Here is a 16,636-nt window from a genome sequence, read left to right as displayed (position 1 = left end):
TTTAACGATTTTTACGATTATAAATGAGGTGTAAATTGATTAAAAGTATTAACAGAGACACAAAAATACAATTTAAGCGCATTCTAACATAATTTTTGTACAACATTTATTGTATCTGCTTCAACTGACGTGTAGAATTTATGCACCCGTAAAAGACACGCGTCAGAGTTTATCCGTGATGATAATTTTATGATTATAAACGAGGCCTAAATTAATAAAAAAAAGAAAGAACTAAGGTGCTTCTAATTCCAAAATTTATTGAAATGACTTTAAACAGCGAATTCATATTATTGGAACCAATATACATCTACTTTCATGAATTATTGTAATTATCTTTAATACCGCTAATACTGACTAATCCATTTTTCAGATGCTATGCTATGCTGGTCCAAGAGTAGAACTAGTGTGTTCTGAAGTTAACGGCCCGGCCCGGCCCAAGATTGCTGTAGCTGATCCTGGGGCCCCTGCGAATCCTTTTGTTTGCGAATCCTTCTGTCTCAGACTCACCACTCGGGGAAGGAAGAAGGAAGAAGGAAGAATCGGCGCGGCGCGGCGCAATTCAGAACGCGGCCAGTCGGGGGTGGGGGTAGTAAGATACTTGTTCGCATACAATTTTGACGCGGCCGGCCTGGGTTCCTCGCTCCTCGCTCCAAGTGTAAATTGTTACATATCTGAGTGAGTTCATTCATGTAAGTTTTACCTTCTCCTCCGATGAGATGAGTAATGTCACAAGTATATAATTACATGACGTGACGTTCTGTTGTTTTTGCTATTCACTCTAATTAGTGAGTGGATAATAAGTACCTTTTTCTTGAGTTGTTAAGGGAAGAAGACAATGACACATTGAGAGTATTGGTTGCAACTGATTGTCATCTCGGTTACATGGAGAAGGATGAAATCCGAAGGTTCGACTCCTTTCATGCTTTCGAGGAGATTTGCTCAATAGCTGAGCACAAGCAGGTTTCAATCTCTCTCTTCTTTCACATTTCACATGCCATGCCTACCATTAGATTCTTCAGTGGAGAAGAAGAAAAAAAAAAAGCCCCAAATATGCACTATTTCATGCCAACTTATTGAGATGTGCTGAGCTAATGGCAGGTTGATTTATTACTTCTTGGGGGAGATCTCTTCCATGAGAATAAACCATCAAGGTCTACACTAGTGAAATGCATAGAGATATTGAGGCGCTACTGCTTGAATGACCACCCCATACAGTTCCAGGTCGTCAGTGACCAGACCGTCAATTTTCAAAACACGTACGTCTAATCAAAGTTTTATTTCTTCAATGAAATGCCACTAATTTCGGGAGCTACCCAGGGGTCTTTGGAAACTGTTATGCAGGTTTTGAAGGGGGCAAAGAAAAAGGAGTTTCCTTGTTCTTTTTTTTTTATTGTGCGTGTCGCGGGTTCCTTGTTTTATATTTCTTTGCCAGCCCCTAAACTTACTCAGGGTTAAACACTCAGTACTAGCCAAATAATTTTATAATACTTGCCTAAATTTCATTGCTTTTATACTTGGTAAAAACTATGCTCCAAGAAAGAGCCAAGAAAAACTGGTCACAATAGTTCCCCAAGCCGATATAGATTCCATGCAGGGATGTATTAGATGGTTGATGCAAGCAAGTCTGGATAATTCCTTGGTTATTATATATATCTAGCTCATGCCATTGCAATTTTGTCAGGTTTGGTCATGTTAACTATGAAGATCCTCACTTCAATGTTGGCTTGCCGGTTTTCACTATCCATGGGAATCATGATGATCCTGCTGGAGTGGTACCTTTTTTCTGTGAATTTTGTGGTGATAATCCTGCATTGGTCAGGACCATTCCTGTCTGTAACTGAGGGTATCAGATCAAGATCTGGTCAAACTCTGATCTAATATCAATTTCACTTTTTTGAACTTCTTTGTATTTTGTTATTGTTTGCCTTTTTTTGTCTAACACTGTAATGACTACTGCATTAGTATAAATATCCTTTTCTTTTTGTTTACTAAGGCCCGAATACTGGTGTTTTTAATTGTAACTATGCCTAACATTAATAAATAATTTTTATATTGATTTTTGTAGGATAACCTTTCAGCAATAGATATTTTATCAGCATGCAATCTGGTGAATTACTTCGGCAAGATGGTTCTTGGTGGCTCTGGAGTAGGCCAAATAACAGTTTATCCTATACTAATTAAAAAGGTTGGATTTTTTCGTCGAATAACTGGGCACAAGGTTACCATTTAGCTTCTGTTTAACATATGCTTTCGCCTTTTCAGGGAACGACTTCAGTAGCATTATATGGCCTCGGGAATATTAGAGATGAGCGCTTGAATAGAATGTTTCAGGTTTGGTTGCATGTGTGCCAGATAGTACTTTAAATTTTTCCTTGGGAGAAAGCTTAGAATTTCTCAATTAGAAAAGAGATTGCATAAAGCATATTTATTCTTATAAATTTTGGAAGTAGGATAGTACAACAACAACAACCACCAAGCCTTTAGTCCCAAACAAGTTGGGGTAGGCTAGAAATGAGACCCAATTGTAGTCTCGGATTGGATTCATTTCCATAAAGAGGCTGTTTTTTGACCGCTGGCTCGCCACGCCTTATCGCCACCCTCCTCCTTTATCCTGGCTTGGGACAGGCTATGCAGAAACTAAATAGTAGTAGTTGAAATAATTTTCTTATGCATGAAATATTATAACATAAATCTTGTATTTGCATTTTATGTATTTCAGACACCACATGCAGTGCAATGGATGCGACCTGAAAACCAAGATGGAGCTTCCATTTCTGACTGGTTCAACATTTTGGTTCTTCATCAGAACAGGTTATCTCTTAGCTTTAATCATTACAAAAAATACCTTGGTGTTTCTGCAAATTACCTCGAAGCCTGGGCAAATTCACTTCTAAACTAAAAAAATTCCAATGGTTTAATTTCCAGTAGTTATGTTTGGATGCTTTTGGAATAAATTATATCGTCGAGTATAAATCAACTGAATAGTGACAAAAGTGCGCCTTATATTTACTGCTTATGAAGGAATTCCTGTTCCAGTTCGATCTTGGGCTATACTTCTTATTTCATTTTATCCATTGATCAGAAAACCCGCTATTATTAAATTATTTTTGAAGGTGTAGAATCGTTGAACTTAAAAAAACTGGCTAAGGTGTACGTCGTAATTTTGCATCAAAGGCAATTTTTGTCATTATTAAATTAAAGAGAATATTCTTTTATTTAAAAGCATCTTGTAATGGCACTTACATTACAGTCCTTTACAGGATAAAGACAAACCCGAAGAATGCAATCAATGAGCATTTCTTACCACGTTTCCTGGACTTTATAGTTTGGGGGCATGAGCATGAATGCCTTGTTGATCCACAAGTAAGGAACAATTTTTGTTACTTTTGTGCCATTTTTTTTTAGAGAGATGGAGGTCTAGCCTTCCAAATTCTAATGTCAATAAGGACCCCCCCCCGCCCATCCGGGTTTACTTTTATGCCTTTCAAATTTAAATTTTTATTCATTGCATTTACACGCTGGGATTCTACCTTGCAGGAAGTACCTGGCATGGGATTTCACATTACTCAACCAGGCTCTTCAGTGGCAACATCATTGATTGATGGAGAAGCAAAACCTAAGCATGTTCTACTTTTAGAAATCAAGGTTTATGCTGTACAAGTTATGCCTTGCAAATAAAACACAAGTTTTCTCAAATTTATAAGTAACACCCAGCATTTTTTTATTTTGCAAATAAGAACTGGCTGGTTATTGAAAAGCTGAACCACGGATAAGTCAAGAAAAAAAAAGGTGACTGAACTGTCCCTTCATATAAGTGGGATGAATTGCTGCGAAGCTCATTTAGACAATATTTTTACAAAAATCTAGATTCTTTGTAACCAATTAGGATTTAGGAAATGAGAGGAGATTGTCGATGTTTAGAGTATAGCTTTTTGGTGATGTGAATCTAGAACCCAGGTGCGATCCAAGATAGAACAGCTGCATATATGGGTGTTATTTGCACAAATCAGTAAAATGTTTATATTAAAAATTTAAAAGAGAAGTTCTTACCTTTCACTATATTTAATTTTGTCCATTCCTTGTTAAAATAAATAGGGTACTCAGTACAGGCCGACAAAGATACCACTCAAATCTGTCAGACCTTTTGAGTATGCCGAGGTATGGAACATGCTCGATTTTTTCTTGCATTTACTTGAAGCCTTTTCACTATACCCTTCTAATTTTTTCTTTAATTTCATTTATTTGTTTACCTATTGGTATGTTAAACTTATACTTACCTTTAGGTTGTGCTGAAAGATGAAGCTGATGTTGATTCCAATGATCAGGCCTCTGTGCTTGAATATTTGGATAAAATTGTAAGTTCATCCCCATATATTTCTCCTAAAATGAAACTAAGAATGACATGTGTCAATATTCTAATTTATTGTATGGGTAGTAGTGTAGTACCTATCAATGGCTCGGATTTGAATTTTGTGTTCAGAATCAGTCATACTCTATCATGTCCTCATACTTTACAGCCATCAGTACCAAACAGAAATTTGGCCATTTTGTCACTTTTTTATAGTCTAGTTCTTGCTTTGGACTTCAGATACCAGAAGTGATAAACTTTCTCACATTTGGTTGATTGATGAAACATTAATTAGGTGAGAGATCTAATTGAAAAGGGTAGCAGGTCTATACCGAGTAGATCGGAGCTCAAACTCCCTTTAGTTAGAATAAAGGTAATATATTTTTCTTAAATAATTTCTTAGTCAATATGTTAAAGAAATTAAATCAGTTTATACTTAATAGTAACTATTTTCCGTGTTATAATTTGAGGTTGACTACTCAGGATTTTCAACAATAAACCCTCAGAGGTTTGGCCAGAAGTATGTAGGGAAGGTAGTTTGTCTATAATTTATCAATCAACTAGGCTTATTTTTGCAGTGTGCTTATTAAACAGTGCGTACCCACTTACCATTTGGCATATAGGTTGCCAATCCACAAGACATTCTCATCTTTTCTAAGGCTGCAAAGAAGCGCCAATCTATTCAAGGTACTTGGTTGCTTGTACTGTACCACAGGGCATGGTCGCATACCAGTTATTGTTTTGATTGTTAAAAAACTCATTGATTCATATGCAGACCCCATAGATGAATCAGAGAGATTTCGGCCAGAGGAATTAAATCAGCAAAATATTGAGGCTCTTGTTGCAGAGAGCAATTTGGTATTCTAACTCAGGATTTCTTCTATTCAACTTTCAGTGAACTTTATAAACCTTATATTACTTTAGAACTACTACGAAATAAAATTCATGGCTTACCGATCTTTACATCTTCAAATTGATATTGCCAATATTTGTACTAAAGTGGTCCAGTGATTGTCGTTTGGTTATATAGGATTTTGGTTTGGTTATGGTTTAGCACTTAATGAAGAACCAAAAATTAAGTTATGATTAACTTCTTAAGCAACTGTCGAATCTCATTCACTGACGTGCTGTACTGATATGAACAGAAAGTATGGTTATCCTAAGTACTTGTTAATGAGATAAGTTATCAGGTCCTCCTTTAGCAAAAGAGCCTTAACAATATTATGCAATAAATTTGACAGAAAATGGAGATACTGCCAGTTAATGACTTGGATATTGCACTGCAAGATTTTGTGAACAAGGATGACAAAACTGCATTTTATGCTTGTCTTAAGCGAAACCTTGAGGACACAAGAGTGAGTTGTGTTTTGTCTTTTTAGAATCTTGTTGATCATAATTATATGTCCTGTGCTCTCATTTGCTGTCCCGGGCGCACCTTGGAGGGGGGGAGGAGGAATTGTTAGTTCAGTGATATGGTAACAATTTTTAGGGGACCTCCTGAGCTGACCTGACTAATCAATTTGTTGTTTTGCCCCAGGCTTTTTTAAATTTTATTTAATGTTAAATATAAAAGGTCAACCTCCCAAGTAATCCAATTTTTGCCATTCAAAAATATGGAAGGACCATGAATATATAAAACCCACAAGTCAAGCACTAATATTTGCAACATTTTACATTTGAAGGAGGCTGATTTCCTTTTCTTTTCTTTTTTCTCGAGGGGTGGAGAGGGGTGTTGGTTGCTGGGGTTAAGATTAGTTTTTAAGATTGAGCCTGTGATGCTCTCTTATTGAGCTGGTTCCCTGAGGGTAATTCCCCTGCAGCCTGCAGGCCATAATTTTAGTTTTACTTATTTATGTTTACAATAAGTTCAACCTCTTCAGAACATCATTACTTGTTGTCCAAATATAGGACCATTAACACATAAAATCTATGAGGCAAGCACCATTATGACAGCTTTGCAAATTTGTAGTGCAATCTATAAGCTTGCCGGCTGGTTCCAGTTCTGACTAACATTTATCTTTCCATAATTAATAACAACCGTTACAACTAACTTAACCAGGCCAGATTCATTACCAGCTGGTGGATACTAACATCTGCCTGTTCACCATTAAACTGTGTTCTCTGGTTCATCACCGCTGGATTTGTCTTGAGCTTTAAACATGGGGTTTTAGTATGATCTTTATAATTCATTCATGCGTCTTATATGCAGAACAAGCTAAATTCTGAAGCTAATACTTCAAGGATTGAAGAAGAAGAAATCATTGTCAAAGTGAGCGAATGCATGCAGGTACTAAGCCCTTATCTTGTCAAGCTGTCATGCTATCTAGCTCTTAATTTGCAGGCATGTTTACATCAAAGTTTTGTTCATTTCCATTTTTATTTTGTTGCTTTGTTTTTCTAATCGTGTTTCAGGAACGAGCAAAGGAAAGGGCACTAAGACCCAAGGATAGTATAGGAGTCTCTTCGAGTTCACAGATTATACCTGTTAGCAATTTTATTACTTCCCTCTTCCATTCTGTCATAATTACCTCTTAAGATTTGCTTTATATTATTTAAAACCAATTAAGTCAATAAAAAAAAATAGATAACTCTCACGTGAAAGTCATCACTATATGATGATTAGATTGTCAAATCTACTTGTTGGTGCTCTATAAGTTAGGAAAATCCCCTGTTCTGTCTTTGACTGCAGCTTTACCCCTACCTGTTCAACCAAAATCTGCTCTATTCTCGCTGCAAGTTCCCTATAATAAGGAGCTAAAATGTCCTTTTATAGGGTAATGACAAAGGCAAAACAGGGGTGGCTGCAAGTAGCACCAATGCATTTAGCGATGATGAAGTTGATGGTGAGAGGTTTTCAATGCCGGCCTCCAATTTTAGCAGAGGAAGGGGGAGATCTGGAACCCGCAGGGGTTCAATGGATGGTGCAGACTCGGTTCCTTCAAGAAGAGGGAGAGGAAGAGGGCGTGGAGGGAAAGAGGGATCGAGCGGCTTCAAGCAGTTGACTCTTGATTCTCTCAAATCACACCAATCTGCAAGGTTCTTTATCTGTTTGTTTTTTTGTTTATTCTTTTTTAATTATTTAAAAGCTTTCTATACCTATCTGGTAGAATCCAAAATACCACGGGGACTTGTGCAAGCGTTAGAGCCTGACTAGGTCCATTTTTTCTCCTTAAAATGTCAAAAACCAAAGGCAACCTCACATGGAACACCAATCGACCAATTTAACAGGACTAACAGTAAATGATCCAAATTTGTACAACCCAAAAGCAAATCCAGTCTGATCCAAAACCTAAACCAAAATGTATCCTGACCCTAGAAAAACACATGCATAAATCAATGTAGTTGTCAGGATGATAGCTTGTAATGACCTGAAGGTCATGAACTATGCACATAATTGACTAGATACCACAAGCTGATGGCTGGACTTAATTAAAATGAGTAAACCAAGATTCTAAATTGACTGGATCGGAATTTGACAGAAACACAATGATCCATTCAAATAGGTGAGATCCATAATTGACCTGAGCCCAGAAAATGAGCTGGCCAACCCTCATTGGAACCCCCACCACACCATTACCCCACTTGCTTCATCTTGTGAAAAAATGTGATATACTATTTCAGAAGGTTCGTTAAAAATGTTTCCCAAAAAGAAAAGAGTAAGAAAATTTAGAGCTTGGATACAAATAAGGTGCAAATGGTGTTATTGTAATTTAAGCAGAACAGCATCAGTCTCAGCCACAGCAGCAGTGAGAACCATAGTAGAAGAAGAGGTGAACTCTTCCGCAAGTGAAGAAGAGACTTATGAAGCTAATGAAATTGTCGAAAATTCTGTATGCTCTCCCTTACTTTGATTTAAATTTATACCTAGTCATTTATCAGTCTATGTACCTCTTGTACACCTAGCCAACTGTTTTATTCCCCTCATGCTAGGAACCCGAAGAAAGTGTACAAGGGAAAGGTCGCAAAAGAGGTGCAACTAGAGGTAGGGGCAGAGGCTCTACACCTGCAAAGAGGGGTAGAAAGGCAGAAAGCTCTTTTGCCCATAATTTGTTCATGCACCGAGACCAAGATGAAGATGATGATGATGATGTCGGTGCATCAAATCGGATGAAGAAGGCTCCACCTCAACCTCAACCTCGTGTAAGTCCATTTCTTTTTCCTATTTTTTGTTTAGTTTATGTTGGGTCTTAGAAAATAATCTTGAACGAATGGCTATACATTGCCTCATACTTGGGTTGATGTATCTTCTGTATTTAACTGTTCTCTCTAGAGTCTAGATTCAGTTAACAGACTAATAACGTTGGTTCAAATTTTTGCTCGACAGGCCCCAAGGAATTACGGTTCTATTAAAAGGAGATAATTTTGTGCATCATCAATCCTATTTTTGAGAAGAAATTGGAGATTGCACTTGTGGTCAGATTAATTTTAATCTGGCCAGTTTTGTCAAGTGCTATAACTTGGTAATATATAGCTAGCAAATTCTGTGGCTTCTGTTTCTGGAATGAAAATGAATTCTACTATGTAGTTTCGTTAGATGTGCTTCCTTGCAATTGACAGCCTCTCCTCTCCTCTCCTGTCAACTAATTTTGAAATGCGGTGGTTGATATGCAATTTAAGGTCCGAACATGATGATTCAATTCGCTTCCACACAAAACCGGTCTGAGTCTGACTGGTATAATTAAAGGGCGTTAAATTATGGTTCGTGCCGTGCGTCAACGAACCCTTGAAGGGTTTAACGATTGATTGGCTGGTAGCCTGGTAGTGGTAGCAATTCACTGTGTCAATTTTCAAGTAAATATCATATCATATCATAATTAAGGTGAAGATAGCTAACAAACCTAGTTGAACACCTGGCATGCAGTGGCAGTGACAGTGACATCGGACGAATTAATTGCTTTTCTTTTTTATTACTTTTTTACTTTTTACTGTTTACTTCATGAGTTCGGGAGACATGATGAATGAGAGATTGAGAGGTCTTAATGCTCACACTTAGAAAAAGCATCTAACAACTCGTAGAGTTCATAAGTTAACACGCGGGACCCACGGCTTATTTACATTTATTTATGAACTAATAATAAAATTATAAGAGTAGAACTAGAGTGTTCTTAAGTTCACAAGAAAGTCTGTCTGTAAACGTGTGGAACATTTGTTAACTTAGCAATCTTACTAAATCAACTATTTGTCTTGAAGTCCACATACGTTTCATATTAGAATGTGCTTGTAGACCAAAATTTATATTTTTTTTTCAAAGAAATAAATTTTTGTTTAGATAGATAAAAAAAAAATAAAACTGTTTTGTATGGTCCAAAATATTTTAATAAACTGTGATTTTTTACCTATCTAAATAATAGTATTAATTTCAAAAAAATATAAAATTTGTCTTCAAGCACATTTCTATATGAATTAAGGTCATAAATCAACTGCTTAAGTTTTGAAAATGAAAATAAGAATGTGAGATACGATTGAGATATAAAAGATAAGAGATGTTTGAACCATGTTTACAAAAATAATAATCATAATAATAATAAGTATGTATTTTTCAATAGTCAATTGTTTCTTATAATGCATCAAACAAGTGTGTATTACGCAAATATTTCGAACAATTGAGTATGGAAGTTTAAAATAATTATTAAAACGTGTTTTGACCGCAGGTAATATATGTGTGATGTGTTATCAGTACAAAAAAAAGTATGTATATTAAAATAATAAATAACAGAATCGTGTGTACTCTGAACTGCTCGAAAAAAATACAGGTTACTTAGAAGTTACCTGACCGTCCGAAAAATTAAAGGGAAAATTTCTGGTGTGTACATTAAATTTTTTTAAATAATCAATTTATTCATAAATGATTATAATGTCCAATATTTAATAAAAAAAATAACTTTTTTTTCCTTCTATCTTCTTTTATTTATTTTAACTTTAATTAATAATTTTAAAAAGTAAATTAACCACTTACCCTTTAAAAATAAACAGAGATGTTCATTAATTTTAATAGTTTGTTGGATAAATTTTGCTGGAGGTCACTAAATTTTGTCATTTGTCACAAATAGATCACTAAGTTTGATTTGTTCCTCTAGCCACTGAATTGTCATTTGTTCCAATTAAATCACTCTCTAACTTTTTTATCCAAAAAAAAATAACATAATATGCTAATTCCATTCAACTATATAAGTAAAGAGATAGTCATTCTTTACCTTCTCTTCATCTTATTTGTGTTTATTTATATTTACTTCATAACAGGAATGACTATATTAGTATTTTTTTTGTGTGAATATTGAATATTATAGTTGATTTCATGGATGAATTAGTTATTTTGAAAGTTTAGATGAATATATCGGAAATTGTTCCCAAAATTAAATTATTTGTGTGAATGTGGGGTTTGGCTTTTGCAGTACGAACGCGTATCTGCAAGTCTGCATTAATTGAAAAATGGAATGTTTTGAGTTGAATGCATGTTGGGCGTGTGATGAGAATGAGAGCATGCATTGTAATATTTTGAGTTGAATGCAGGGGTCCTTTAATATTAATATTAATATTAGTGCAGATCAGAAGCAGACGGTGAAGATGTATTGTTAATGCAGAGGATAGAAATTATTTCAAAATATCGTATCGTATGTGAATGTGAATGTGAATGTGAATGTGAATGTGAATGTGTGAGAGATATCTGATTCCATGGAAGAGAGAAAGGGGGAGTGATATGGAGATATAATTTGATGCGCCGCAGAAAATCTAGGAGATGAATGAGTAAGAAGTAGTGTATGAATAAAACCCGTTAAGGGTATACCCGCCCGTACCCGCCCGTACCCGCCAGCTAGGGTACCCGTGCCCGAGCCCGGGTATGGGTCGGGTACTCGGGTACGCGGGTACGGGCAAAAATCGGACCGGACCCGTTATTTTGGACCAATACCCGACCATACCCTACCCGAGTTTACCCGTACCCGACTAAACCCGTACCCGTATACCCGAGTTACTGTTCATCCCATTTCAAAATTCAAAAATTCTGATTTTTTCACCCCCAAACCAACAAAAAAAACCAGAAAAAAAGAAAAAAACCAGAAAAAAACCAAAAAAAACAAAAAAACCAGAAAAAAAAACAGCAAAAAAAAAAAAAAAAAAAAAATACCCGTACCCGCCCTACCCGTACCCGTACCCGCCTTACCCGTCAAGGGTACACGGGTAAGGGTATAGGGCGGGTAGGGTATGGTTTTTGAAAACTATACCCGCCATACCCGTACCCGAATACCCTTCTACCCGAGTATACCCGTACCCGAGTTGTACCCGTACCCGAGTCGGGTATACCCGGGATACCCGTACCCGCCCGAGTATTAGAACACTAGTAAGAAGTAAGAAGTAAGAACTAAGAAGTACGTTTGAAGAGGACTTTTGTGTGTCCTTGTCCTTTTCCTTTGGGATGCAGTCCTCATGTCCCCTCCATGCGGTACCAATACCATCCTCTTTTCTCGCTCTCTCTCTCTCATACTGCGCCAGTAGCAGGTACCAATACCATCCTCTTTTCTCGCTCTCTCTCTCTCATACCGCGCCAGTAGCAGTAGCTGTAGCAGTAGACCTTAAAAATGAATTCTTATCCTCTGCATTAACTCAAAAAAGAAATTAATTTAGCATTGCCTTAGCTTAATTTTAATTATATATATTGAATATCTAATTTAAACAGTTATGTAATAAAGTTTGTACCAAAGAATTAATTCATGACAAACATAAAGCATTGGATTCTATTAAAAGTACTTAATTGCTCGAGGAGCCATTTATGGCTTTATCAATGTTCGCAGGCGTAGATCATTTTCAATCATACTTTCTTCAACTCCAGAGAGGGCCCACAGCACAGCCAGAGAAGTGAGAAGTGAGAAGTGAGAAGAGCGACGCACGAGAACCGACACGCCTTTTTTAAAGTCTTGTCCGGTCAGAAAAGACCACTGCCAACTTCCCCTCAACTCCACACTCCACACTCCTCCTTTTCCTTAAAAAAGACCAACTCTCTTCCCTCTCTAGTCTCTACACTAACACCAACACCAACACCAACACCAACACCACTAAAGAGGCAAGAGCAATGGCGTCCTCAGAGCCAGAGCTGTTGTCCATTCCACCAACACCAAGAGGAGGTGGTCTTTCTACACCAGAGACCAATGCGCCTACGCCGGCCGGTGTACGGTCGCCCCGGCCAATGGCAGCGGTTGTTTCTGTTTCTGTTTCTGCCAAGTCATCGTCATGGGGCCCCACACCGCCGCGTCTTCTTAGCCCGGTTTCTCTGTCGGCAATGGGAACCCCTCTGGCTGTCAAGCGGATCATTGGGAGTCTTAAAGGATACTTGGAGGAGGTTCTCTTCTTTTTATTAATAAATGAATTTGAAATTGTTCTAATTATAATTAATGACTGACTGACTGACTGACTGACTGACTGACAGGTGGGTCATCTGACGAGACTTAACCCGCAAGATGCATGGCTGCCAATTACGGAGTCACGCAGTGGTAATGCTCATTACGCAGGCTTTCATTCCTTAAATGCCGGTCTTGGTTTTCAGGCATTGCTTTTACCAGTCGCTTTCTCTCTTCTCGGCTGGTAAAAGCTCCTCTTTCCTTCTCCTCTTATATATATGATATATCTATATCTTCACATCACACTACCACAAATGCTTTCACTTTAAACTTTCAAATAAAATGCAACCCATTACAGGAGCTGGGGAATTGTAGCATTGACAATTGCTTATTTTTGGCAACTATACACTCTCTGGATCCTTGTTAAGCTCCATGAAGCTATACCAGGAAGGCGGTACAATCGCTATGTGGAGCTGGCACAAGCTGCATTCGGTAACAATTTACCTTGCACATTTTCAAACTTCACTTATTTCAAGCTTAATTAATTGGGTTGCAAATGTTTAATTAAATATGTTAAATTAACAGTATATACGAGCCTTATGTACTGTTGTCGTCTTCTCATGTCAAGCTTATTCGTTGTCTCATGTGCTCAGGTGAAAAACTAGGAGTTTGGTTAGCTCTCTTTCCAACTGTATACCTCTCGGCTGGTACTGCAACCGCTTTGATACTCATAGGAGGTGAAACAATGAAGCTATTCTTTCAAATTGTGTGCGGTTCCCTATGTACCTCAAATCCCCTCTCTACAATCGAGTGGTACCTGGTTTTTACCACACTCTGCATCGTTCTCTCTCAGTTGCCAAATCTCAACTCGATTGCTGGACTTTCACTTGTTGGAGGTGTAACAGCAGTAACTTACTGTACACTTGCATGGGTTCTATCGGTTAGTCAAGCAAGGCCCCATACCATCTCATACCAACCATTGCAACTTCCTTCCGTAACGGGATCAGCCTTTTCAGCTCTGAATGCTCTGGGTATCATAGCTTTTGCTTTCAGAGGACACAATCTTGCATTGGAAATACAGGTAGAACATGTACTATATGAACAAATAGTTGTTTCTCCCCCTCTTTTATGCTTCCTTGCTTCTCTTAGTTTCACTGCATTCTTAATTTCACTGCAATTTGTCAAGACAGTTGAGGGTCAACTGCAGAATCTAGGGTTGATCGCTGTTACTGGCCTTAACCACTTAACCAGGATGTGGTTAGACAGTTGAGGTTTAGCTGAATATTGTCTTAATTGCACTACTTGGGATTTTGCTACCAGTTTACAGCACTGGATCTAAATTTTAAGTGTACCGAGATGCTGTCTTTGAACTTGGCTCTATGCAAGTTTTTTGTGCTTTATGCTTTTCTTTTACTTTTAATAATATTTTCAGGCAACTATGCCGTCAACATTTAAGCATCCTGCACATGTGCCAATGTGGAGAGGTACAAAATTAGCTTACTTCCTGATTGCAATGTGCTTGTTTCCAATTGCAATCGGAGGTTTTTGGGCTTATGGGAACATGGTAAGTATTGTATTTTTTTCAGCTTATCTGTTTTAAGTTGTACATGTGTGATTTAGCCAGGTGTTCTAAGCTAATAGAGAATGAGCTTTACAGTTTTAGTACTTCATATTTCAATAGTTCCCTTGGCTAATTTATATCAACCGAAGGTATGGATAGAACATAATGAAAAGTTGTACCATATATACAAGTTAGCTTCAGAAACTCATATAAGGTCCGAGACATCATATATTTTTCAGTTGATTCTCACACGTGCATTACAGGTTGGCCTAGAAGCAGTTATGTCAAATTTATACTAGGAAAGTGTGGGGCAAAATAGTCAAACTTATATTGTGAACAATGATGGGAGGCTTTTGAAAGTATAAAATATGGGTGTTACCGTAAAAAAAATCATAATCATTCTGTTTGGTATTTATTTTTAATGGTCTTAGCATTGATTTTGCTGTAGATGCCTGCGGGAGGAATGCTGAATGCTCTGTACATATTCCACAACCACGACATCCCTCAAGGCCTCCTTGCAACGACCTTTCTTCTTGTCGTATTCAACTGCTTGAGCAGCTTCCAGATATACTCAATGCCGGTATTTGACAGCTTTGAGGCCGGCTATACCAGCCGTACCAACCGGCCGTGTTCAATCTGGGTCCGATCGGGGTTTCGTGTGTTCTATGGTTTCATCTCATTTTTCATTGGAATTGCATTGCCATTTCTATCGAGCCTGGCAGGGTTGTTGGGTGGCTTGACCCTGCCGGTAACATTTGCATACCCATGCTTCATGTGGATTCTGATAAAGAAACCAGAGAGGTACAGTTTTGGGTGGTATTTGAATTGGGGACTTGGGCTTTTGGGCCTGGGTTTTAGTTTGGCGTTCTCAATAGGGGGTGTTTGGAGCATGGTTAATAGTGGGCTCAAACTGAAGTTCTTCAAGCCCAATTAAATCTGCCTTGTTAAATTCTGTAAGATATCGAATGCCTTTCATTTCATGACTACTTTCTTATTTCATATCTTTCTTTTTTTCTTTTCTTCTTTTTGTTGGATTTGAAATAATGACAGCATCAATCTGTGTTCGGATATATATAACAGAGAGATATTTTGTAACCCTGATTAGATTCGCAACCTTAGTAAGGTTTAGCTAATGAGTCATGCTAACAGACAAAGGAATAAATGCTATTCTCTATGATATCCAATCAGTAATACCATGTTAAAGTCTCCATTTCGTCATCAATGGAGAGGATGTAGGCTCGGAGAAAGCCGGCCCAGGTATTATAAATTATAAAACCGCGCGCTCTATACTGTGTGCGTACCCACTGAGATATCTCATATTTTGCATGACCGACGTGTCCGGTGTCTATTCGGGGGTGATGTACGGGTCAGTACTATGTGTGCTTTGATATTCGTGCAGAGCGTATTTAAACGGTTGGGATTTTCAATAAAGTCACGCAAAGTTCGAGATATCTGAGAGGATACGAATTCCTCTGTAGTCGGGTTCCAACTTCCAATCAGCCAGCCAACTGGCCAACCCACTGTTTGTGTTTGTTTTTGTGGAACCAGATAAGATTTCATTTCCTTTCCTTTCTCTCTCTCTCTATATATATATAATATATATATATATATATTTGATATTTCCATTCATCACCTCCCAGCTCACTACTTCACTACAAAAGTCTCAAAGGGAAATTAATAATATCATCTCTCCGTCTCCGTCACATTAATTCTTTGACGACCTACGCTAACGCAGTAACGCTACCAATCAAATCGCCATGTCAAGCCCAGTGAACACGCTGAATACGAACATGGAGAAATTGCAGGAAAGGAACCGTTCGGCATTCCCGGCAAGGGAAAAAACAGAAACAGAAACAGAGCATGAGAAATCACCCAAGTATCCTGTCTTTCTGAGCCAGGTTCTGAGGACTAAGCAATGGCCTCCTACGAGTCTCTTCTCCGAGGCCACCGTCTCTTTGATGGTCGACTGCTTTAGCCCGTAGAATATATATCAATATATGGTCCGCTCCAAAATATGAAATATGAAATATATATGGAGTGTACATGTAAATTAATTAAATAACTGTTTATCTTTGTACTGTAATGTGAGAGGTACAATATATTTTTGTAATATATAAGAAGATATTTTTAAATGTTCATGATGTTTTTCAGTAGAATGTTATATTTGAGATTTTTCTTTTTTCTTTTTCTATAGAAATATCCAATCAGTATAGTAGTATACCATGTTAAAGTCACCTCGAACATGGAAAAAAAAAAGTACAAAATTAGGGATATCTCCATTTCGTCATGAATGGAGAGGATGTAGGCTCGGGAGAGCCAGCCCAGGTATTATAAAACCGTGCGCTCTGTACTCGGGTTCGAAGTTCCAACGAGGAAGCAAAGTAGCCAACCTAGGAG

The 16,636-nt window shown here is 37.6% G+C and overlaps 2 protein-coding genes across 2 annotated transcripts; both read left to right on the top strand.

Moving 5' to 3' along the window:
• Window positions 1-550: 550 nt before the first annotated feature.
• On the top strand, window positions 551-8,953 carry LOC144566870 (double-strand break repair protein MRE11-like). The gene is made up of 22 exons (XM_078316906.1): window positions 551-689; window positions 825-960; window positions 1,099-1,256; window positions 1,682-1,772; window positions 2,066-2,185; window positions 2,263-2,331; window positions 2,720-2,811; window positions 3,261-3,363; window positions 3,538-3,645; window positions 4,096-4,158; window positions 4,284-4,355; window positions 4,644-4,721; window positions 4,819-4,881; window positions 4,972-5,035; window positions 5,124-5,206; window positions 5,590-5,703; window positions 6,558-6,635; window positions 6,761-6,832; window positions 7,122-7,384; window positions 8,067-8,178; window positions 8,279-8,488; window positions 8,673-8,953. Coding segments are annotated over exons 1-22 (2,187 nt in total). The 5' UTR covers window positions 551-687; the 3' UTR covers window positions 8,709-8,953.
• A 3,454-nt stretch (window positions 8,954-12,407) lies between these two features.
• Window positions 12,408-15,250, top strand: LOC144566869 (Transmembrane amino acid transporter family protein). Its single transcript, XM_078316905.1, has 6 exons — window positions 12,408-12,680; window positions 12,768-12,922; window positions 13,037-13,170; window positions 13,332-13,759; window positions 14,111-14,242; window positions 14,688-15,250. The coding sequence occupies exons 1-6, from the start codon at window positions 12,414-12,416 to the stop codon at window positions 15,171-15,173; spliced, it is 1,602 nt and encodes a 533-aa protein (XP_078173031.1). The 5' UTR covers window positions 12,408-12,413; the 3' UTR covers window positions 15,174-15,250.
• The last annotated feature ends 1,386 nt before the right edge of the window (window positions 15,251-16,636 follow it).

Source organism: Carex rostrata, chromosome 15 (genome assembly GCF_964058835.1).
Source record: "Carex rostrata chromosome 15, lpCarRost1.2, whole genome shotgun sequence".
Taxonomy (NCBI): domain Eukaryota; kingdom Viridiplantae; phylum Streptophyta; class Magnoliopsida; order Poales; family Cyperaceae; genus Carex; species Carex rostrata.
Note: the sequence above shows the minus strand (reverse complement) of the source record. Positions and strands in the feature narration are given on the sequence as shown.

What these genes read in the sequence shown, in the direction of transcription:
- LOC144566869 (XM_078316905.1), top strand. Translation starts at nt 12,414, where the DNA reads ATGGCGTCCTCAGAGCCAGAGCTGTTGTCCATTCCACCAACACCAAGA. An exon ending in GCTGGCACAAGCTGCATTCG is followed by an intron (nt 13,171 to 13,331) that starts GTAACAATTTAC and finishes TCATGTGCTCAG; the next exon opens with GTGAAAAACTAGGAGTTTGG. An exon ending in ATCTTGCATTGGAAATACAG is followed by an intron (nt 13,760 to 14,110) that starts GTAGAACATGTA and finishes TAATATTTTCAG; the next exon opens with GCAACTATGCCGTCAACATT.
- LOC144566870 (XM_078316906.1), top strand. An exon ending in ATGATGATCCTGCTGGAGTG is followed by an intron (nt 1,773 to 2,065) that starts GTACCTTTTTTC and finishes TGATTTTTGTAG; the next exon opens with GATAACCTTTCAGCAATAGA. An exon ending in TTGTTGCAGAGAGCAATTTG is followed by an intron (nt 5,207 to 5,589) that starts GTATTCTAACTC and finishes TAAATTTGACAG; the next exon opens with AAAATGGAGATACTGCCAGT.